At 41.9% G+C, this 22,922-nt stretch overlaps 2 protein-coding genes across 3 annotated transcripts in view; both read right to left on the bottom strand.

Annotated features, from left to right (window-relative positions):
• Positions 1 to 225: 225 nt before the first annotated feature.
• Positions 226 to 4,149, bottom strand: LOC147004738 (integrator complex subunit 6-like). The gene is made up of 4 exons (XM_085837828.1): positions 3,975 to 4,149; positions 2,071 to 2,262; positions 835 to 928; positions 226 to 307 (listed from the first exon to the last, which is right to left on the bottom strand). The coding sequence occupies exons 1-4, from the start codon at positions 4,147 to 4,149 to the stop codon at positions 226 to 228; spliced, it is 543 nt and encodes a 180-aa protein (XP_085693954.1).
• A 14,685-nt stretch (positions 4,150 to 18,834) lies between these two features.
• LOC110286599 (integrator complex subunit 6-like) overlaps positions 18,835 to 22,922 on the bottom strand; it is a 52,657-nt gene continuing 48,569 nt past the window's right edge. For both annotated transcript variants that reach the window (XM_021153059.2, XM_021153058.3), the window contains 3 exons: positions 20,737 to 21,111; positions 19,384 to 19,477; positions 18,835 to 18,955 (listed from right to left, as the gene is read on the bottom strand). In XM_021153059.2, the coding sequence (XP_021008718.1) occupies positions 18,847 to 18,955; positions 19,384 to 19,477; positions 20,737 to 21,111 (578 nt within the window). In that variant the 3' untranslated portion in view covers positions 18,835 to 18,846. The remainder of the gene's footprint in view (positions 18,956 to 19,383; positions 19,478 to 20,736; positions 21,112 to 22,922) is intronic.

The following is a 22,922-nucleotide window of genomic DNA, read 5'->3' on the forward strand; positions in this document are numbered from 1 at the left end:
CACAATTACAGCACAGAAAGAAAAAAAAATGGCAAACCACCACTCAAAACACAAAGAGCAAAAGCCCGTCTTTTACTAGAGTAGTTTAAAACCATTTTTCTTAAAGGTAATTATCTTAGCTAACAAATAATGGGTTTCAGCATCTTCCTGTTGCATTCTGAAACACAAAGTATTTGTTGCATCTTAATGACTCCTGTAACAGCAGCATTACATATCAAGCAGGGGTTATTTGTGGTAGTGGAAGTCTTCAGTCAAGAATTTCTCACGTTTCTTCTCAAGGCATTGAATTAAGTGATGTCTTTTAAATCTGAAAATAAAAATACATGTCATTTTAAAAATGACTCCTTTTGATTTTTTATGTGCATTGGTGTTTTGCTTGCATGTATGTGTTAAGGTGTCAGATCCCCTGGAACTGGAGTCACAGACTATTGTGAGCTGTGATGAATTGAACCATGGTCCTCTGAAAGAATAACCAGTGATCTTTAACCTGTGAGCCATGCTTCCCAACTACATGTCATGTGCAGTGTGATGCAAAGCAGGGGTCACCATAGTAAGTGCTCCCCAGGTACACCAGGTACTCTAGCCAATATGAAGTGTCTGCTAAGGGTCAGTGTCTAGCTCAGTATTACAGTGACAAAGGAGCATTGAGTGGGCCTGGAAGGAAGTGTCAAACACAGGTGATGTCAACCTGAGTGTCTATGTCCCCAGCCTTCACTATAAGGTGAGGGCCAGGGACTGAGAGATTCAAGGCAGGTGTGCCCCACCCCCTCCTCACTCAACCACTGCAGTGACCCAACAGCTTGAAGATGTGCAGTCCCACACGTCTGTACCCACCTTGCCGCCTCCTTGATGGAGAACTCAGCTAACTGTATCCTGACTTCCAGAGGTCCTTGCACTTCTTCAAGGATCTTGAAAAGCCTTCCGTATCCTGAAGAAAATATAAGAATACTCGAGTATTTCTTACAAATGAAATAGAAGTGGATGTGGGGGAATCTGTGTGTTGCTCGGTAACAGACTTTCTGGCCAAGGATGCCAGTGGGTGGGTATGTGTTCTGAATGCCTATGCAGATACTAATATAATTCTTATGAACCCAGTAACATTACAGATGAAAGATGGGGTCTGCTGAGATGTTTTAGTTTGAGTTAAAAGTGATTATATGGAAAACCTTGCTTCTTGCAAAGGCCCTCTCTCTAGAGGCAGTTTCAGGTTATTTTAGTCACACAACTGGAGAAGCTTCAAAGAAATCTCTCCTTGAAGCAGACAGGAACCAACACAGTGACCTACAAGAGGACAATGTGCAGTGTAACAGTCTCAGCAGCTTTCAGCCTGTCTGGGATGCCTTCATCAAAGCTCTCCCCTCAAGGCTCAGTCAGGGATCTATGCAGAAGAGGAGACAGTAAGATTGTAACAGCTAGAAATGGTGGATGACTCTAAGAAAACAGTCTTTCAGACACAGCAGGACTGATGCACATATAGTCTCATGCATAAGATATGCACACATTCAAACTAGACAACATCCTTGTCTGGAGAGGGATAAGGAGACATAAAATTCCACTCTTAGCAAAGAAACTATTTGAAATTAGTGCCTTCTAGCAAAGGAGAATCAGTTTTCTCCAATTGAGTGTCATCTAGTATATCAATCACACCCCAGACTACGCCCCATGCCCGGGAGAATTTGGCCAACCTAAAATAGATCCTGTATTTTTACAATTTGTTTGTTTGGTTTGTTGGTTTGGGTGTGGTATGGTGTGTGTGTGTGTGTGTGTGTGTGTGTGTGTGTGTGTGTGTGTGTGTGTGTGTACATGCATGCCTGCCTGTCTGCCTATTTCCCTGTTTGTCTGTGTTTCTGTGTATCTGTGTATATGAGCATGCTTGCCTTTGTTTAGGTTTTTGTTTATTATTTTTGAAAGAGAAGGAGAGAGAATCAGAGCATTTAGTTGGGTGGGTAAGAAAGTGAGAAGATTCTGGGAGGAGGAAGACTATGATCAAAATATACTGTATGAAAACATTTTTAATAGAAACTTTAGAGATACTTCCCTTCTGTTAGTACCCACAGTACCCGTACTTACTTCGTCCAAATCTTCGAATTTCCTTCATTAGCTGATGTTTTATATCAGCATTAAATGTTGCATGGTTTACTGTGTACCCTCTGGACATGCCTTCACCTGCAGTCAGTGCTACAACATTGGGGACACCTGCGGGGGTCTCACTGCTAACAATCCTTCCTGGAAATGTGGCATCACCACCTTCAGGAAGTAGCCCTGCATTGATAAGATAAGGAGATTTGTCAGCTGGAACGCTACTACTCAGAACCCATTTGGGGAGCCTTGAGTTGTTCTGGGACTCCCTTCCATCATTCCCTCCTGAGCCTTTAGGCTGGCAGTAGTACCTGGAGAGCAAAGAGAAGAAGGTGCTCCTTGGGATCTAAAATGATTTCAGAGGTAGACAGTATATCCGAGAGAAATTTCACCCATGATAAACTGGCCACAGGAGACAGCGTGCCTTTGGATCTATGGACATTCACACAGATTAGTTGGACAAGACAATGAAGAAGCAAACATGTACAGATCTCTGATATGTATGGTTTTGTCTCACCTTGATGTACTTTAGAGAATGGAACTGTCAGATGGTGTGGACACTTACAGTATTTTTACAGGTTGGAGCTATGACTCAGTAGTTAAGAGTACATATTGCTTTTGCTGAGCCTGAGATTCAGTCCCCAGCACCCACACTGAGCAGCTAAATTGGCCTGCCTACAATCTCAATGGAAGGGAGGCAAACACAGAGCTCTGTATCAAGCCCACTGGCTAGACTAGCTGAATTAGCCAGTTCTGGGTTCAAGTGAGATGCTGTGGCAACAAAGAAGGCAAAGAGTGATCATGCAACATCCCCAACATTCAGAGGATGTGAGTCTTTTGGCCTCCAGGATTACCTGCGTGCATGCACATGTGCATGCAAACACACACACACACACACACACACACACACACACACACACAGAGAGAGAGAGAGAGAGAGAGAGAGAGAGACCCCTAAAATAATAAATCTTTTTAAAAAAGATATTGCTACTCCTTCACCCCAAATCCCAATCTGTGAATGATGATGTCACTCTTCTTTCTCTGCTATGTGAATCATTTTCCCTGAGGTTCCTATGTCACTGGCTCATCTTCCACTGCACCAGGCACCAGCCAGGAAGTGGTGCTGAGCAGTGAAGTAGACAGACAAGATCTTCCCTTGCCCTAACAGAACTCAGAGTGCCTTGGGAACATTAGGAGGGACCACACTCAGCTATCTGGAGTCCAAAACTGTTCTGGTGTTGATGACGTGAGCATACATGTGTAAAGGAGAAACAGAGGGAAACCACAGGACCAAGGAGCCTTTAAGAGTGGTCCTCTGAGCAAAGCCTAGGGAAAAAAAGAGGCAACAAAACATGCTCAGTTAGCCAACTGGTGGTGTCACACGCCTTTAATCCCAGCACTTGGGAGGCAGAGGCAGGCGGATTTCTGAGTTCGAGGCCAGCCTGGTCTACAGACTGAGTTCCAGCACAACACTGTCTTGACAAACAGAACAACAACAAAACAAAACAAAACAAAACAAAACAAAACAAAACAAAACAAAACAAACAAATGAAAAATGCTCAGCAATGAACGAACGGTAACTCCATCTCAGACCACTGATGCTCTCCACATCATCGGGTTTGAAGTTTCAGGTATGAAAGACACAAGAGACCATGTGAAGTACTATATGAAAGAGAGCTGAGGACAGGAAAGAAGACACACAAACAGGTGCTGAGCATAGGTCAGGGGAGACGGCCCCTCTACCCTCTGTTATAGAGCTTATCCCATCCACTCACAGGAAGCTGCTTTAGACCTGTGATGCTTCATTACACAGCCATCATTTTCATCTTTTTACATATGATCCCTTCCATTTGCAAACATGCTAGTATCCATCTAGCCACAGGGAATCAAATTACCTTCTCCCTTAACAATGACTGAAGCCTTAAGGTGAGGATCTCCCTCTATTTTCTTCATTGGTTCCATGATCATAATGTGCTTCATTTTGGGTAATGTAGGATCCACATTTTCTCTAGTATTATCCTCTTCCTTTTCATAGTACATAGAAAGCTCTTTGCCTTCTTCAGCCGTCATCTATGTGTAGAAAAAAAATTAACATCTTTATGTAATTAATGACAAAATCCAACTATGCAACATTGCAAAAAGAAAAAAAAAAAAAAGAAAAGAAAGAGCGGACCTTCTAAGCTGGACAGGTAAGTCCGGCACTGGCTGCTTCTCCAGAGGACTTAGGTTTGGTTCCCAGCATCTATATAGTGTCTCACAACTAGAGGATCTGATGCCCTTGTGTGGCATCCACCAGCAACAAGTATACAAATGGTATCCAAAAATATATGCAAGCAAAATACTCTCCCACACAAAATAAAATAAAGCAAGGTTTCTAGGGTAAGACTGCAGTTTAGAAGTTTCATCTGTCTGGTTCCACAATGAGAAAAGTCAGCAAAACACAGCAAGTCCAAACTGTGAAAAAACAAGGCTATGTGACTCCTCCAAAAGCTTTTGATTTGGGGCAGGGGAGATGGCTCAGTGGTAAAGAAGACTGACTGCTCTTCCAGAGGACCCTGGTTCAATTCCCAGCACACACATGGCAACTCACAACTGTCTGTAACTCCAAGATCTGACAGCCTTGCATAGACATACCAGCAAATACAAACCAGTACATATAAAACAAAACAAAAACACTTTAGACTCTTTAATAAATAAACTGAAAAATATTTAAATGTTTTCAGTGCAAAAAATCATAAGGTCAGAGTGTTAAATAATCTCCAAATTCAAAGGGTTCACCAAAAATGGAAGAATGAAGGAAAGAAGAGGATTCATAAAGTGGGTGAAAATGTTGACAATGACATAGATTACTTTGGGGTGAGGAGGAAGAGCTAGATGCATATCTTGGAAATGCAAAGGTTAGGAAAATCTTTAACAGAAAGTATCTTGACCAAGTATGATAAGGAATTCTAGGAATTAAATACAAGACTGAGGAATTATTGCACTCACAAATAAGAACCATAGCAATTGTGACAACAGCATTCGGGGAACACTGGGCCATGTTCAAGAGACCAATCCTGGCTAGAGAGATGGTTCAGCTATCTAGCAAACTTGTTCTTTCAGAGGATCTGATTTGATTTCCAGCACAGATGTGGTGGCCCACAGCTATCCATAACTTCAATGCCAGGGAATACAATGCCATCTTCTTACCTCTGTGCAGGCACACACCTGATGTACATAAGTACATGCAGGTAAAACATCCACACACATAAATAAATAAATAAATAAATAAATAAATAAATAAATAAATAAATAAATATTTTTAAAGAGACTATTCCTATGAACTTTTTGCTTAAAAAAGGAACCAAGTTAGTCTAACCACATAAACTCTATTTTGTGAAAGTCCGGCAGAAAATTTCCCAAACCTTGGGGAAAAGATGTAGCTATGTAAGTATAGGAGGAATTTGTAATCCCAAGTAGACAAGACCAGAAAACCACCTTTACATGCCATCTTGAGGTTCAAATGTGGAGGGAGCAGAACGAAAGAAAAATACTGGAAGCATTATGGGAAAATACTGGAAAAATACATGACAGAGGCACCAAGTCACACACAATGGCACACCCATCAGAACCAAAAGACATCTGTGAAGAAACCCTAAAGCCAGGAGTTCAAACACTGATAAATGTAAGGCCTTATGAGAGTTGTTTTTTTCTTTCCACCAGGTGAGTCTCAGGAGTCAAACGCAGGTCGTCAAGCTTGGAGGCACGCATCTCTGCCTACTGACATAGCTCTCTGGCCATTATTTCAGCTCTTGAAAGTTAGTAACTAGCTCGGCATGGTGGCTCATGCCTTAAATAACATTACTTGGGAGGCAAAAGAAGAGTGAATTCTAGGCCAACCTGGTCTATGTAGCGAGTTCAGAACAGCCAAGGCTATATAGAGAGACCTTATCTCAAAAAAGCAAAGCAAAAAGAAAGAGAGAGGGGGAGGGAGAAGAGGGAAGGAGAGGGGAGGGGAGGGGAGGGGAGGGGAGGGGAGAGGAGACGAGGGGAGAGGAGAGGAGAGGAGAGGAGAGGAGAGGAGAGGAGAGGAGAGGAGAGGAGAGGAGAGGAGAGGAGAGGAGAGGAGAGGAGAGGAGAGGAGAGGAGAGAAGTCAGAAAGTGACAACCAGGTTTACTCTTCCAGCATTTTTTATCCTTAAAAATCAGAGGAGAAATAAAATCCTTCCGTAATAAAGATGACCTAAAGCAATTCATCACTACTAAGCCATCACCAAAAAAGATAGTTAATAGCATATTAAACACAGAACAATAGAACTATTGCTAAGTGGAAATTTGGAAAGGGACAAATACTTTTACCTCAGTAAACTTGCAAAGCTTTAGGATGGACATAGGAGAAATTTATGCATACCTTTAAATATAAACAGACTTAATTCTCCAACTACAATATGCAGACTGGATAAAGGACTTAAAAATAAGATTCAACTGTTTCCTGTCTCAAGGTACTTCATGGTCAAGAATAAATAAACTCAGCAAAAGTGAAAGTGTGGAATATTGAATTCCCAGGCAAACAGAATCTATGAGCAAGCAAGGGCAGGAGTACTCAGATCTGAAAAAGCTGACCTCAAGGTGAAAAGAGATAAAGAAGGTCACTGACTCTTATGAAAGAGAACAATCCATCAAAAGAGATATAACAAATTGTAAAGACACACAGCAAATGTTAGCTCACTCAATTTCATAGACCCCAAAATACTAGGCACGAAAGGACAGATAGGCTCACATATAATGGAAAGATTTCCAATACCAAATTCTCATCAATCAGTAGATCCTCCAAATAAGAAAACAAATGAAGAAACTTCAGTGTTTAATTATACCATGGTATAAACTGGCTATGCAGACATCTGCAGACCATTCTATCCAATAAAATGTGGATTATTTTTAGCAGCCTATAGAGTTTTCCACAAAACGGGTCACATTTTCTGTAGCAAAGTGAGTTTTTCTTTGGTAAAGATTTATTTATTACTATATATGCAAGTACACTGCAGGTGTCTCTAGACCCACCAGAAGCAGGCTTCAGATCTCATTACAGTCAGATCTCATTATGGATGGTTGTGAGCCACCATGTGGTTGCTGGGATTTGAACTCAGGACCTTCAGAAGAGCAGTAGTGCTCTTTACCGCTGAACCATCTTTCCAGCCCCAAAGTGAGTTTTAATAGATAAAAATGTTATGTTTTATCACATGGCAATTGTAGGAAATCAATAGACAAAGCAAAGGAAACAGTTACTCCGGTGAAGAGAGAACACACAAGCTGGTTGTGGGGCTCATGCTTATTACAGCAGCAGGTGAGAGCCCCAGGCAGCAGCATTGCTGCTGGGAATTCAAGCTCTGCCCACTCGACAGAATGAGACCATGCTCAGAAGCAAAGCGTAAAAAGCCAAAAGGATGAAAAGACTAGGTAACCAAGGAACCAGAAGTGGGAGAAAAGGGGAAGGGTTAAAAATTAAACATATCACTTTAGGTTTTTGAAGTGAGATAAAAATAGATTCACTGTAACCCAATAAAAGCTGCCTCTTCTGGGACAGAAAAATCAAGATGTCTTTATACTTAGTAAAATTTCTTAAAGTAAAATTAGAAACTTTTTATCCATAGGCTTTTGTTAAGCTGTCCTCTAAGCATTACAGAGTGAGTAAAATATCTTAGGTAAATTCTGTCATAAAAAGAAAAAAAATAGGTCCATTTCTAAAGCATTCTGTGAAGCCAATAGGAAGCTGATGACAACCTATAAGAAATAGTTTAGAAGAAAACAGAACTATGGATACACAATCTCTCTGAAAATAGACAGAAACATCTTAAATAAAACATTATCAAGCAAAAATCAAAGGTGGGTGGAAAGCATGCTGCTTTCACGGTACAATTCAATGCAGAAAGGCAAGGCCACGTTAGGCCAATCAACACTCAGTGCAAAACAATTGTAGTTACTAAGTGACGATAGTCAAGTTTCTAGACCCAGGGCCAAGAATCACAAGCCACTATATTGCTGAACAGTAAGCACAAATAATTAGTAAATAAACTTCAAAATATCAGTGAAAGCACAGTTCAAACCTTGAACACCTAGGGATACACAGGCTAGTGCATTACATTGCAGAAAATACAGACGATCATCTAGAGAAAATGGAGATTTCAGGAAATTGAAAAGAATAGGTTTTCCAAGAAGCAGATGTCATGTTTTTAAAGCTCATCAACATTAATTCTTTCTAGAAAGATAATAACACTTTCATTCAAAATCCCACTATTCTAATTGACTTTGAAAGATGGCAAGTTGATAATGAGTATGAATGTCAAATGCTTAGACTATTCTATCGAGACTTTAAGTCAAACAACCCCATTAGAAGAAACATTCCCACATAGCAGTTTTAAAAGCAAAGCGGGGCTGAGGAGATAGCTGTCAGTCAAGGGCTTACCTTGAAACTAGGAGTATTTATGTTTGAATCTCAGAACCCACATAAAGATGCTGTGTGTAGTGGTGTTCACATGTAACTCCAGCAATAGGGATGCAGAGAGATGCAGAGCAGCTACTTGGGGCTTGTTGGCCAACTATCCTAATTGATAAGTTTCAGGCCATAAGGGACTATCTCAAAGAAGGTGGAGAATGGCCCTGAAGATGACACTTGAGGTGATAACCTCTGATCTCCACATGTGTGTGTACACACATGCACATGCTTCCACATATAACCCACACATTTAAAAGCCAATATAGCTGAAATCATATGCTACTGGAGCAAAGATGGGAAAATGTGGCACTGGGAGAGGATCTAGGATCTAGAAACAAGGATGGAAAGAAAATCACTAGATGTATAGCACCCAGGCCAGCAAACCATTCTGGCAAACACACTAACTTCGAGAAGCTTTTCTGATGACAGCTGACCTGTTGGTACAGCAGCATGTCATTAGGAGATATTTTATTGCTCTACCCCCTTAGCAGAATAAAGTTCCTTTTATGTCTTCACAACACTCTGTTCTACTTCCCCTTCCTTGAGATCCTCTCCTCCCCACAGTTCCCTTACTAGGTACCTAACCTCTGTGATTATTCAGACTGTGGCATGGGCAATGGAAGCTTAAAAGTTGGAGATGGTGTTTCTTCCTGTAGATGGGAATTAACCCAAAGACCCATCCATGGCTGGAGAGTGTGTAGAATGAGAGACATTAGAGCACTCAATCCTAAATGGCATGTCTTTACCAAACCCTTCCCCTCAAGGCTCAGTAGTCTATGGACAAGAGGAAGCAGAAAGATTGTAAGAGCCAGGGGTGGTTGATGACTCCAAGAAAACAGAAAAAAAATGATTGACACACATATGAATGCACAGAGACAGTAGTGGGACCCACAAGACCTGCACATATTCAGACAAGACAGGGTTCCAGCACTAAGAAGATGAAGTGGACATGGGGCCTCACTCCTAATCAGGAAGCTATTTGCAGCTGATACTCTCTAGCAATGAGAAACCATTGGTGTGATGGTTTGTATATGTTTGGCTCAGGGTGTTTCCAGATTAGAAGGTGTGGCCTGTTGGAGTAGGTCTGTCACTGTGGGTGTGGGCTATAAGTTTCTCATTCTAGCTTCCTGGAGGTCAGTATTTTGCTAGCAGCCTTCAGATAAAGATATAGAACTCTCAGTTCCTCCTGCACCATGCCTGCCTGGATGCTGCCATCCACCTTGATGATACTGTACTGAACCTCTGAACTTGTAAGCCAGCCCAACTAAATGTTGTCCTTTATAAGACTTGCCTTGGTCATGGTGTGTGTTCACAGCAGTAAAACCCTAAGGCAGTTGGTTTTCTTCAATGGAGTATCACTGGATATCTCAACCACACTTCAGGGAAGGCCTCATGCCTAGGAATAGTTGGCTAGCAAAAAATGAATTCCATAATTTGAGGGAGACTTTTTTGTTTCCTTTCCTGTTATTTTGACTTTGTTTTTTGATTGGATATTTTCTTTATTTACATTTTAAATGTTATCCCCTTTCCTGGTTTCCCCTCTGGAAACCCTCTATTCCCCACTCCCAATTCTCCTGCTTCTATGACGGTGTTCCCTCACCCGCCCATCCAATCCTGCCTCACCACCCTGGCATCCCCCTACATTGGGGCATCCAGCCTTCACAGACCCGAGGGCCTCTCCTCCCATTGATGTCCGACAAGGCCATCCTCTGCCACATATGTGGCTGGAGTCATGGATCCTTCCATGTATACTCTTTGGTTGGTGGTCCAGTCCATGGGAGCTTTAGGCGTCTGGCTGGTTGACACTGTTGCTCCCTCCATGGGGCTGCAAATCCCCTCAGCTCCTTCAGTCCCTTCTCTAACTCCTCCATTGGGGACCCCAAAATCAGTGCAATGATTGGCTTCAAGCACCCGCCTCTGTATTTGTCAGGCTCTTGCAGAGCCTCTCAGGAGACAGCCATATCAGGCTCCTGTGAGCAAGCACTTGTTGGCATCCACAATAGTGTCTTGGTTTGTTGACCGTATATGGGATGAATCCCCAGGCAGGGCAGTCTCTGTATGGCCTTTTCTTCAGTCTCTGCTCCACACTTTGTCTCCATATTTTCTCCTGTGAGTATTTTGTTCACCCTTCTAAAAAAGCAGTGAAGCACCCACACGTTGGTCTTCCTTCTTCTTGAGCTTCATATGATCTGTGAATTGTATCTTGGGTATTCTGAGCTTTGAGACTAATATCCACTTATCACTGAGTGCATACCATGTGTGATCTTTTGTGCCTGGTTACCTCACTCAGGATGATATTCTCTAGTTCCATCAATTTGCCTAAGAATTTCATGAAGTCGTTGTTTTTAATGGCTGAGTCATACTCCATTGTGTAAATGTACCACATTTTCTGTATCCATTCCTCTGTTGAGGGACATCTGGGTTGTTTTTTGTTTCCTTTCCTGTTATTTTGGCTTTTTGAAGGAAATCTTACTTGTTTTATATTTTCTTTTTTTGCGGGGGTGGGGGGAGAGAAAGAACATAAAGTGGAGTGGCTAGGGAGGGAAGATCTGAGTGGACTCAGGGGATAGGAAATATAATAAAAGTAATTTCGTGTTATAGAGGCAGAAAAATTATCCTTTAGCTTCTAGTTCATGGGAGATGTGTAAGTATTCTTAGGATGTTATATTTGTGGATATTTGGGCAGGCAAAGATTAGTTTTGTTTGCTTCTGTAGTAACTAGGGATTGAAACCAAGACCTTAAAGCTGTTAGGCAACCCTTGTACCTTGAGATGCCTCTTTAGTCTTTCTTATTCATTGATTGATTGATTGATTGATTGATCGACACAAGTCTCACTATTGCTAGGTAACCCAGATGTAGACCTTCAGCTTGCAATATCTTGTATCAGTAGATAGGATTATACTTTTGTATCACCAGGCAATCTTAACTAAAGATTTCTTTGAGAAGAAAACTACTGGCCACAAAGATTATTTAATTTTAATTTCCATTCAACTAAAAGACATTAGTTCCAAGTGTTATTGTTGGGTGTGGTGGCACACTCTTGCAATCCTAGCATTGGGAAGGCTATAGCAGAAAGATGCAGTTTGAGGCTAGCTTGGTCTACACAGCAAGAACCAAACTGGAAAAAAAAGTTTGAAATAGAATGGAAACAAAGAGAAAATTTAAATTTCTGAACTGCTGTGTGTGCATATATGTGTAAAAAAAAAAAGAGTGGAATTGTCCAGCTGTGGTAGTGCATACCTGTAACGCCAGCACTTGGAGGCTAAGACAGGAGAGGAATGCATAGCTAGCTGTATTTTGGAAAGCAAAATTGAGACCAGCCTGGTGTATATGAGAACCTGTATCAAAAATGACAATAATAGCAGTGGCAGTGGCTGCAGCAGCAGCAACTACAAATGAGTAGAATTCATGATTTATGCAGAACTGCAAAGTGATTTTTCAAATACAAACACCCCGGCCAAATTTGTGCAGGAAGTCAGAAACACAATGGCTCTCAATGTCGCTAGTCATTAGAGAAATACAAGCCCAGACACAGTGAGTGATCTATATGCCCTGCACACTTGAGTGGCAAAAATTCACATTGGGGAATGTAGATAGTTCAACTGGAAGTTTCCCAAATTATTGGATTCAGGTGCCCAAGACAAAAGGATCCAGGTAGAATCTCCCACCCTATAGCTCAAGCCAATCATCCTGGTGTCTCTACATACCACCAATGTTCAGGAAAAGTGCTCACCTAAACCATTCCCCTAGAGCATGCATCAGTATCCTACATGACTGAGGTCAAGAATCCAATCAAAACCATCATTTATGGGCAACTGAAGCATCTCCCAACATCAAAAAGTCAAGGGCCCAAGATCAATCACCACCCCTGGGTTGAAGTCAGGTTCCAGCCTGGCTAAGTTTCAAAGAAATTTGCTACCCCTCAGTAGAGTTGAGGTCCAACATAGCTGATTCCAATGACCCAAGAAAACGTGCCACCCCAAAGTCCTAACACGGCTCAGTTCCAATATATAAGGAAAGCGGTCACCCCTCTATAGCTGAGACCAGGTCCTAGCCTGGTGAGTTTGAGAGTACAAGGAAAACTCCCACCCCCGAGATGATGAGACCCAGCCCAAAATGGCTGACTCAGAAAAACAAACAATGCCACTCCCTCTCAGTAGATGAGGCCAGTTCTTGAGGATTTATCCTCACATGAGGACTGTTAGAAACCTAATTTCAGGCAGAGACTTACACTTGATGGGACCCTTTCCAGCTTCAAAAGTAGCAGAGGAGTCACAGGAAAAAGATCAAGAATCTTGCTGAAGAGAACGGAACCCGTTGAGCCTCACTGGCTCTCCTCCCAACTTCACAGGATTCTAGTCTCCCCAGGATTCTTTGTGCATGCGCATAAAAGTTGTGTACCATGAGCAGAGTAGTTACTGGCTGGGCAGAAGTCCCCCAGAGAACTGAGGTAGAACCCTACAGGAGGGAAGCCTGCTTTAGTCTAGAGAACAGTTGGAACAGTTGAGAATGCAAGAAATCCATTTTCTACCTCTGAACAAACAGCCACCTATCAGAGATGTCTTGAAGAGCCATCCTAAATATCCTGTGGAATAGGACCCCACGATACACTGAGAATGCCCAACTTGGAGTTGCCTTCCATGCTAAATGAGAACATTCACCCATATGCATCTCAGTGCTGCAATCCTGATGTTGTGGAAGCCTAGTGATTGTATAGTGTGATTACTTGGGAACATTGTAGAAAGCCGTCCTTTGAGTACTGGCCACTGGAAAATGTTCTCCTAATGTCTGGAACTGAATAAAATAAAGGGGCACTAGACTTGCCAGAAGAAATCTGATTTATTAGTAGCTGAGAGGACTAAAAAAGAAGTAAATGACCACTATTGCTGCTGGGCCTGTACCTTGCCCCAGATTACTCATGGATCTGTGGGGGACCAACCAGAATCTGCTATACACAAGCCTGGAGATCAGGAAAACTGGCTGCCACCAGCCCAGAGAAACAGGAAGCTGGGCTTTATACTGTCCAGGAGTCCTCTGTATACAGATGTCAGTGACAATGGTAGCAAGAAAAAGACCTTTAAAGGAATCAGAATATCCATGGAGCAGGACAAGAGTGATTTTAGAGCTGGTGAGCAAAATCAGCTCTCATCCTACGGATGCACAAAATACGGCAAACGCAATGGGTATTGTTCTATAGATATGCTGGATATAGTTGGGTTTTTAACATTTTTCAAGTCCTCTGTTTCTTTACTCATCTTCTGAATAGTTCTACTTTATGGTTTTCAACAACTATTGTGGAGTTCTATATTTTCCCATTTGCTCAATTTTTGTTTCATTTACTTTTTCTCATTTTGTACATTATCATTTTTACAGCTTGATGAATGGACTCATTTATCACAATACATAAAGTCTTTATTTGTTTCACATAACTATTTCTGGCTCCATGTCTATTTTGTCTTATGTTGTCACCAATCTCATTCTTGGTGATCATTTGCATGGAGTAACTGCTTTTACTTTTTCATTTTCAATCTGCCTGTGGCCACACAGAGCATATAGTTACATCATGTTCTTTCAAAATCTGTCTTCCCAATATTCAACAAACATTGACATATAACTCTCACATAGTGCTATTCATCCCTTGTAGGCTACAGTTTAGTGGCTTTTGGTAGCTGACATTTTTAAAGTCATGCTTAAATATGTATAACATAAATTATTTTCATGCATATTAAGTGTGCATAGATTCTGCAGTAATTATGACTCTTTCCAAACTTATTTGCTCCACCAAGAGAAACTCTGTAATCATTAATAACTATGTTATCCTCATCTCCCAAGACTTAACCTAAAACCTAAGGGTAACCCATGCCGTTACCTTCACTGATGCTTTCTCTTTGTTTCTTTGTATCAGTTACTGCTGTGTGTTCCTTTTAGCCTGGAGGACGAGTGGTTCAAGCAGTAGAACTCAAATAGTGATGAACCTCCTAATGTTTTTGTTTCTCAGAGAAAGTCTTAAATTCTCCCTCATTAGTGACCAGAGATACTATTCTTGATTGACAGCACTTCCCTTCTGCTATTTGAATCCATCCTTTTTCCTTTCTTGCACAGTGCTGGGGACCCAGAGCATTGTACAGAGTAGATAGTACTTTACCATAGCTACATCCACAACTCCTTTTTAGCATTTTCAGTGCTATTATATTACCTTTTGTCTTTTCATGCTTCTGATAAGAAACAAAATGTCAAACTTAGGAGTTGGGTCCCTTGTATGTAACAAGATACTCTGGTTGCCTTCAGAATCTTCATTGTCTCTTATCGGCTTGATTCTGTCAGTGATTCTCTATTTATCTGCTTTGCACTTTCTTGAGTTGGATGGCTTTTCGGATACACATTTATTATAGAGTTTAAGAGCTTGGGACTACTGGGTCTTTAAATAGTCTCTTTCCATACTTGTCACAGTGCTTTCTCACCTCTTGTTCTAGGGATCCTACTATGTATACTGTGGTGTTTTGAATGAGAATGGTCTCATAGCCTGATATAGTTGAACACTTAGGCTCCAGTTGGTGGAACTGTTTGGAAAGGATTAGGAGGTGTGTCCCTGTGGTGGGGCTTTTAGGTTTCAAAAGCCTACACCATTCTCAGCTCTCTGCCTCCTAAGGCAGCTAAGGGTTGTAAGCTCTCTGGCTGCCTCCCGCCATGCTCCCTACCATGATGGTCACAAACTCATCCACTGAGACTGTAAGCACTTATAAACACTTTCATTCGTAAGGTCTTATCACAGCAATAGAAAAGTAACTAAGACATATACATTGTCATGCTTGGTGGTGGCCCATAGGCTAAGGTGAGTCTCTCAAACTCTACTTCTTGGTCTTGGTTTTGGTTTAGTGCTAAGGCTCAGAATCCAGGTCTCTTGATAGCTATATCCTCTGCTCTTTACACTTTCATACTCCCAGTTTCTTTCAGCTCCTCAGATTGGATAATTTCAATCAACTTCACAGTTCCTTTGTCTGCTAAAATCTGCTATTGAACTCTCTTAGGGGTTTCCCATGTCAGTTTCTATACTTTTCAGGTTCATAATCTATATTTGTTTCCTCTCATTATGTTTACATATTCCTATTTATCTTTGTTTACACCTTACCTTCCTGCTTTGATTGGACTGTTTATGCATGCTTTCCTTTGGCTCTTTTGATATCTAAGACAACTGATGTAATAAATCCAGTTACTGTGCCATCTTCTAAACCATGGCTGGATCTTGAAAGGGCTTGGTCAAGTGTAGGTTAAAACAGCACAAAGCTCTCCTACTGTTTTCAAGGCCTTTCACATTATTCCACATTCATTTTGGTTACTCTAAGTCAGGGAAAATTCTACAACCAAACACCCCACAGTAACAAATCAAAACTCTAGTACCAGAAATGGGTTGTTGTTGTGTGACAAGACTTTCCCTGGGGAGATGCTACACACATATCTATTCACCCCAGATAGGGATTCCATGACAGACCAAAGTACAGGTACCACTGAAGTTCAACTTGGTGAACCAATGAGTTTTACTGTGGTTACTTACAGGAATATGAGTGAGAGGTTACATACAGGAACAGTACTGACAACAGCAGCTGCATCACCAAAGCCCATCCTAGCATGGGTGAGAACTAAATGTCTTCCAGGCTGCTAAGCTGATCTCAGCTTCTTCCAGGCAATTGGTCTGGTCTCAGGGTTTTCTTTGCAGCTTGTCTTGTATGAGAGTGACTCTCAAAAGTCTTGTTTACTCTTGAAGGAGGAGCCTAGTGAATCTGGTCGGTTTGGGGGACTTCCTGAAGCTCTTTTGAGTTATTTAACTTCTGTTAAAGAGCTTCCCTGCATGATGGAATTTCTCAATCTAGAGGGAAACTATCAAACAATAGCTACCTCTTTTTGAGTTGTTGCTCAATGGGGCGACATAGACTTCCAAGTAGTATAGACTATGGTCTATAATGTTATCCTCCAGAACTTGATGGTAAGATCCTATCACTAAAGTCACAACAGAACATGGAAAAATCAAGCTGGTACTCACCTGGAAGCTTTATCCCTATTGGCTAGTGTTCACAGTGCTAGAAGATGCTATGCATGTTGCTGGAGAAGAAAAGTCATCATCAATCTCACTTAGGTGTGAACCCTGCAAACTACAAGAACTGGTTTGGCAAGATCTGCCCACTGGGGCAATAAGAGCATGGTATGGGAGCCGTCAATCACTTTCTGATAGGATCTGAGGCTATTCCATGAGAATTGGACCCATACCCAGCATTGTTCAAGTAGCCAAGAATCTGTGGCTAGATAGACGAGAGGCCCTAGGGAAGATTTGATTACTATTATTCTGTTAGATGGACACAGTAAAAAAAATGACTTCTAATGACGTTGCTAACATGTAGTATAGATCAGTACATCTCTCACCTCTCTTCAGAGAAGCATATCTCAATAGATGGCACTTCACAGAGAAACACTCGACTGATTAACAAGCAAAGAATATGAGACCGGAGTGCTAAGTCCTAATTCCCCTGAACAAAATGTTCAGGGATCTTTGAAGAAAGGATCAGATGAAATACTATGAGAGCTAGATATGGCTGATCATACCAAAGAAACTGTTCTCAGACAGAATGGGGCAGACATATATGTGCTAATAGCAACTGTGACAGACTCCGGAAGACCTGTACAAGCTCTAACCAGACAAAAATGCCAGCACAGAGGGACAAAGGTAGACATGGAATTCTATGGCTAGCTGGGAAGCTACTGGCATTTGCTAGTTGCTGGCAGAGGAAAAGGCAGTTTTCTTTAATGATGTGGTTGACCATTTAACAGGGCAGGCCCTACTCCCATGACCAGCTGGGTAACACATACTGGGCTTGATGGGTAAAGAAGAAAAAAATGAAACCTCAAAATTGTTTGGCAACATATGGTGGGTGGAGAGGCAATAATAGGACTTAAGGAGGGATGAATATGTTCAAAATACATATATGAAATTCTCAATGGGCAAAAGCAGAGACAAACCTTTTGGCTATATTTCAGAGTCCCAGTAAACTTGATTTTGGCAGTTTTCTCTCCCCAGATACTCGTATTTGGAAGGGTCTGGCCTCCCCACAGCCTTCTAATAACACCATTCAGTCCTGCGAGTTAAGTTTCTAAGTTCAATTACTTTTGTTAACATTTTTTTAAAAACATTTTTTCTTTATGCATATACACACATGTGCTTGTATCACAGTGTGTATGTGTGTGTGTGTGTGTGTGTAGAAGTCAGAAGACAACTTCTGGGAGTTGGTTCTCTCCTTTCACCATGGGCAGCCCAGGGATCAAACTTAGGTGGCAAGGGCCTGTACTTGCTAAGCTGTCTTATGGGTCTTCTTGTTAGCATGTTCATTTGTTTGATAGTGTGAAATTTGTTTCTGAAAGGATATACACAAGAGACATACACCTAGAAATGTAGTTTTGACAAAAATCAATAAAATGATTTTATTTCATATATGCAAAGTGAAAATCTCTTTGATCACTTACATTTTTACAAATAAAAACAACAATACTGCTCCATATAAACTTCTGTATAAACTTCAAAGAAAATATACATATTATTTTTCCTTTTGGTGCTTCCAAAGCACAAAAATGTACAAGTCCACCTGAAAGCTTTCTGTTGTCACATGCAAGAACAGATGTCAGAGGTTAGTGCAGCCTCAGATACACTTTGTAATGGTCCTAGTCAAAGTGGAAGAGCACTCGAGGTAGATTGTTTGCTGACTCCCCCTGCCCTTTCCCAGAGAGAATTAAGTTACCGAAATAGCAGCTTTTTACTCTTTGATTCCAACGATCCTGAATATTGCATGGTTTAAAAGGCACAGATAGAAATTTTTGAAGAGTTCTTTGAGCACAAGATCACCACGTGGACTCTCTCTGCTTTCGTGTTCTTTAGGACACAATGAGGACAGTAGGTAGTGCTGGCCTTGGATGTGGCCAGTCCCTATTCACTCTGAAACCGCCTGGAATGGCAAGGTCCAAATGAGTGAACTCTACTAGCTGTAGTAGGAGCAGCAGTGCTCTGTGATTCAGCATCTCTTTTCCTAATTGGAAAAAATAAACAACGAAATGAAAAGAAAATATTTTCAATAATTCTTAAGGCAAAAGCCCAGATCTTACTTCCAGATAATCGTTAAAAGCTCAAGTCAACTCCTTTCTCATAGCCTGAGTTAGGTCGCTCTGTCACTCAAACATTCTATAGGGCTTCAGTAACATCCCATTGCATCTGAAAGCACATAAAAGGTGTTCTTTTTCCTCACTTGGCTTGGTATTAACATGATGATCTGCTGTTGATGTGATTCACATTGTTAAGAAGGTGGTGGGAATCGATTTTTTCTAGTACCTTCTCAAGGTACTGAATTAAGACTTTTCTTTTAAACCTGAAGAGAAAAAGCGATAGTAAGCATAAGTGCCATAGACAACTTTACAGTGTGCCAGGTGTTATGCAGCCTGCAGGCCAAAGGGAGCATAAGTCATCCTCATGGAAAGAGCAGGGCTGAGCAAGGGGGCATGCCAATCTGATGAGCACACATACACATTATCTAGAACCCATGACCCAGGACTCTGGTAGCATCCATCCAAACACTGCAGGAAGCACCCTAACCTATGAGTAGAACAAGTGCTTTCAGAGAGAGAGAGAGAGAGAGAGAGAGAGAGAGAGAGAGAGAGAGAGAGAGAGAGAGAGAACCTATCTAAATAGATCCTATCCCTCTCTTTATCCTTCATTGGATCCTACTACTAAATTAAAACAAAGACAAATAGAACCCAAAGCAATTAGAAAGCCTTTGCAAGTGCTGTTTATACCTACCTTGCAGCTTCCTTGATGGTAAATTCAACAAACTGTTTCTTCGTCTCTAGAGGTCCCTGCACTTCTTCAAGCAAAATGAAAATCCTTTCATACTCTGATGATATTACAAAAATTCAGTGTTATAAAAATATACATGAAAAATAAAGTTCAATCATCATACATCCTCAGAAATCATCCTTTATGGGTAGAAAGTCCTAAATATAGCTGGTATGTTAAAAGTCAAAATGTCTGTATATATTTATGAAGGAAATTCTTATAAACAGTATTCAAATGAGGTAAGCTGAAAACTGGTTGCCCCAAACTGCCCTAATCCATGAAGCCTGTGAACATGTGATCATATATGTATTATATGCTGATAGAATTAGGCTCTGCATATTGAGTTTTCCAGGATTATGCCCAGGGGTCCAATGTAACCACAACTATCCCTCTTAAAGGAGTATGAACAGTTGATGGTTTCTGGAAGAGAGAGAATCGGTGTTCCCTGAGAGTGTGGCTCCTGATAGGTTGACAATGCTCCACTGGATGGCCTCGAACCCACAAGTACATGGTGGGTTCATCTAGTTATTAAAACTAAAGGACAGAAAGTTGAGGGATAGGGGTTGGGGAGGACTTAGGAAGGAGTTTGGAGAGAGTTGGGGTGAATAGGATCAAAATATATTGTAGAGATCTCTTTAAGAATTAATGAAAAAAAGAATATTAGAGCTCAGGAAGAAAAAGAGTCTGTAACAGAAGTGGATAGCAAAGGGGACAGAGATGGGTTGTGCTGCGGACACCATGCAGGACAGAGAAGCACAGCTTCAGAACCCAGGGAAGGCAAGGACACAGATCCACCTTTATTCCTAAAAAGGAACACTACCCTGCTAGCTTGCCTTCACTTTAGTCCAGTGAAAATGTATTCCAAATTCTGAACTCCAGAGCTGTCATCAGTTTGTGTGGTCTGAAGCTATGGATTGTCTAATAACTTGTTACACCAGCAAAATGAAATTACTGTAAGTTAAGGCCAGAAGAATCACTTTTAAGTTATGTGACAGCCCACGATTAGCCAAGAAATGCATGTCAAGACTGGGTCAAGGATGTAACTCTATTGATAGAGTGCCTGCCTAACAAGCATGAAACCCTGGGTCCAATCCTTAGCCCCATGTTAATTGGCTGTGGTAGCACATACCTGTAATCCTAGCACTATGGAGGTGGAGACAGGAAGATCAGTTTTTATCACCAGTCTGAACCATATCGTAAGTTCGAAGCCAACCCAAGCTGTATGAGAAACTGTCTCAAAATCAACTGCAAAAATCCCTGAATCATACAAGTGGGACTGTCCCTTGCATTATCTATGGATATTCCATCCCTACTTACTTCGTCCAAACTTTCGAACTTCCTTCATTAATTGATGCTTTATGTCAGCATTGATGCCTTGAGCCATTGCAGGAGTGATTTGCATTGAATTTGGCACCGTTTCCAAAGCAGATGCCATTGTGATTTTTTGGTCATCTACAGAAAGACTGCAGGTTTTGGCTCCTCCTAGAAGTATATTATTACCAGGTTTGTGAATGAATCCATCTTTCCTGAGACCAGTAAAGTCGTCAGATAGAGAATCCAACTGGCTGGATATAAAGCTTTCTCCTGACACATTCATAAACTCTGCTGGAGCAGATTTTAATAAGAAGCTATCAGCTGGGCTTTGCCCATTTTCCATCTTCTCTTCATGGGTTTCATGAATGACAGTGGTGTCTGGAAAACAAATTAAGAAGTTGAGCTGTCAAGTGGGTGTGGGACCATGAAAGGCATCCTGTGAGACATGTGTTGAACCTCACAGAGGACACAGACTTGTGACCTTCCAGCTACAGATGAACTCTTTTGCCAAAGTCAAATGGCTACTGAACTTGGGGGAAGTTACATGGTAATAAGGAAAACATGATGTCTATGTAATCAAATGCTGTTTTAAAATTGATGCTATTACCCTCAAACTGTAAATTCAATGATCCCTTGCCTTCCCAACCCCCACCCTTTACCCTCCTTACCCCTCTGGCTTAGTTGTGTTACCCCTCCGGCCTGTGTAGTGTTTGTTTTCTTTTGATACTGCCTCCCCACCCAAATTTTTCACTACAACTGACAGTCACTCCAGTGACCCCTCTCTTTTAAAAAAAGAAAAGGGGGAATTGTGGTACTGTGAAAGGCAGCCTGTTTTCTAGTTGAGCTAGGTTTAAACCTCAGAGACCCAGCAGGTGTTGACAGAAGGTGTTTGTCACGCCCCCAGACACCAGGCTCCTGACACTGAGGCCTCAGCTCCATAATTCTGTGGCCATCAGTCACATGGGGTAATGCCCCAAGCTCCTGGTGTTCTGTCTGGACTCCACCCCCACAGTTACCTGGCAACAGCCAAGTATGGTCCTCTGCACAATTACCTGGCAATAGCCAGGTAGGTCTGGCCCACTATAAAAGGGGCTGCTTGCCCCATCCTCTCTTACTCTCTTACCCCTGCCTCTCTGTTGCCCTCTTGCTCCCCCTCTCTCCACATTCCCTTTCCCCCTACTTCTCTTCTCTCTCCCTCTGTATGCCTTTCTCTGCCTCTACTACCCTTTTAGCTCCCCTTCCCAGACACTCCTCCCTGCAAAAGGTACTTAACCCTTTTGCCTGCCCTGAGAAAGTGGGGTACGTTTCACTCATCACAACTCTCCACCATGACAATGAACACCTTAAAACCATGGACTGTCTCTTCCCATCGGATCTGCCGTGGGGAACAATGGAGCAGGTCTTCCACTAAAGAGCTGCATCTAACCTTCCGCAGGCCTCTCAGCACTTCCAGCCAGTTTCCACCAAGCCAAGCCAACCGAACAAGCCTACAACACTCTCGTGCCCATGGAGCTCTCTCCTCTCCCTCTTTTCATTTCTGCCCCAGGCCAGAGCCAGCCACGCGAGCCTCACTCTGTTCTCAGCTCTTCCATGACATCTAGTGGCGTCTGTGTGTGAGATCCATCCGGGCCTCCGTGCAGGCCAGGATCCCGAGCCAACTCTGGTAGTCTGCGGGGACCCCAGACTGCACTCCCCCACCCCTGGAGCAGGGTTCTGCAGCTTTTCACAGCCTGACACCTGCGTGGCAGCAGTGTGAGATGCACACAGTCAAACTTCCCGCCTCCATCTCCATGAGTGGCCCTAGCCATGTGGCAGGCCAGACACGGGCTACCATTTTAACCCACAAGTGGGTACATCATGTTGTTCCCACAAGTACATCTCTGTGCTCCTCAGTTTCAAGGAAATGACTGATTTTCATTGATGAAAACCGTAGAACAGACAGAGGTCTGAGACTATTCAAATCAAGCATAGGAATGTAACACAAGACCTTTTTCCCTCTTCCAGGATGAATGCAGAAACCAATATACTAATACACATTCATAGATCCTTGGTGCTCAGGGCTTAATGTCAACCTGTATGCTTCAGTCATATGTAAATAGCTATCTATTATTGAATCTAAATCCATACAACTTATGAATACTACCTTTCTGACTCCTGTATACACCAAATAGCCTGAGCAAATTTAGATG

Source organism: Mus caroli, unplaced genomic scaffold (genome assembly GCF_978045245.1).
Source record: "Mus caroli unplaced genomic scaffold, Mus_caroli_1 scaffold_5, whole genome shotgun sequence".
Lineage (NCBI taxonomy): Eukaryota > Metazoa > Chordata > Mammalia > Rodentia > Muridae > Mus > Mus caroli.

Coding starts and splice junctions, on each gene's coding strand:
- LOC147004738 (XM_085837828.1), bottom strand. CDS start 4,149: ATGACGGCTGAAGAAGGCAAAGAGCTTTCTATGTACTATGAAAAGGAA. Junction 2,263..3,974: donor AGTCATTGTTAAGGGAGAAG/GTAATTTGATTC, acceptor TTATCAATGCAG/GGCTACTTCCTGAAGGTGGT. Junction 929..2,070: donor AATTCGAAGATTTGGACGAA/GTAAGTACGGGT, acceptor TATTTTCTTCAG/GATACGGAAGGCTTTTCAAG.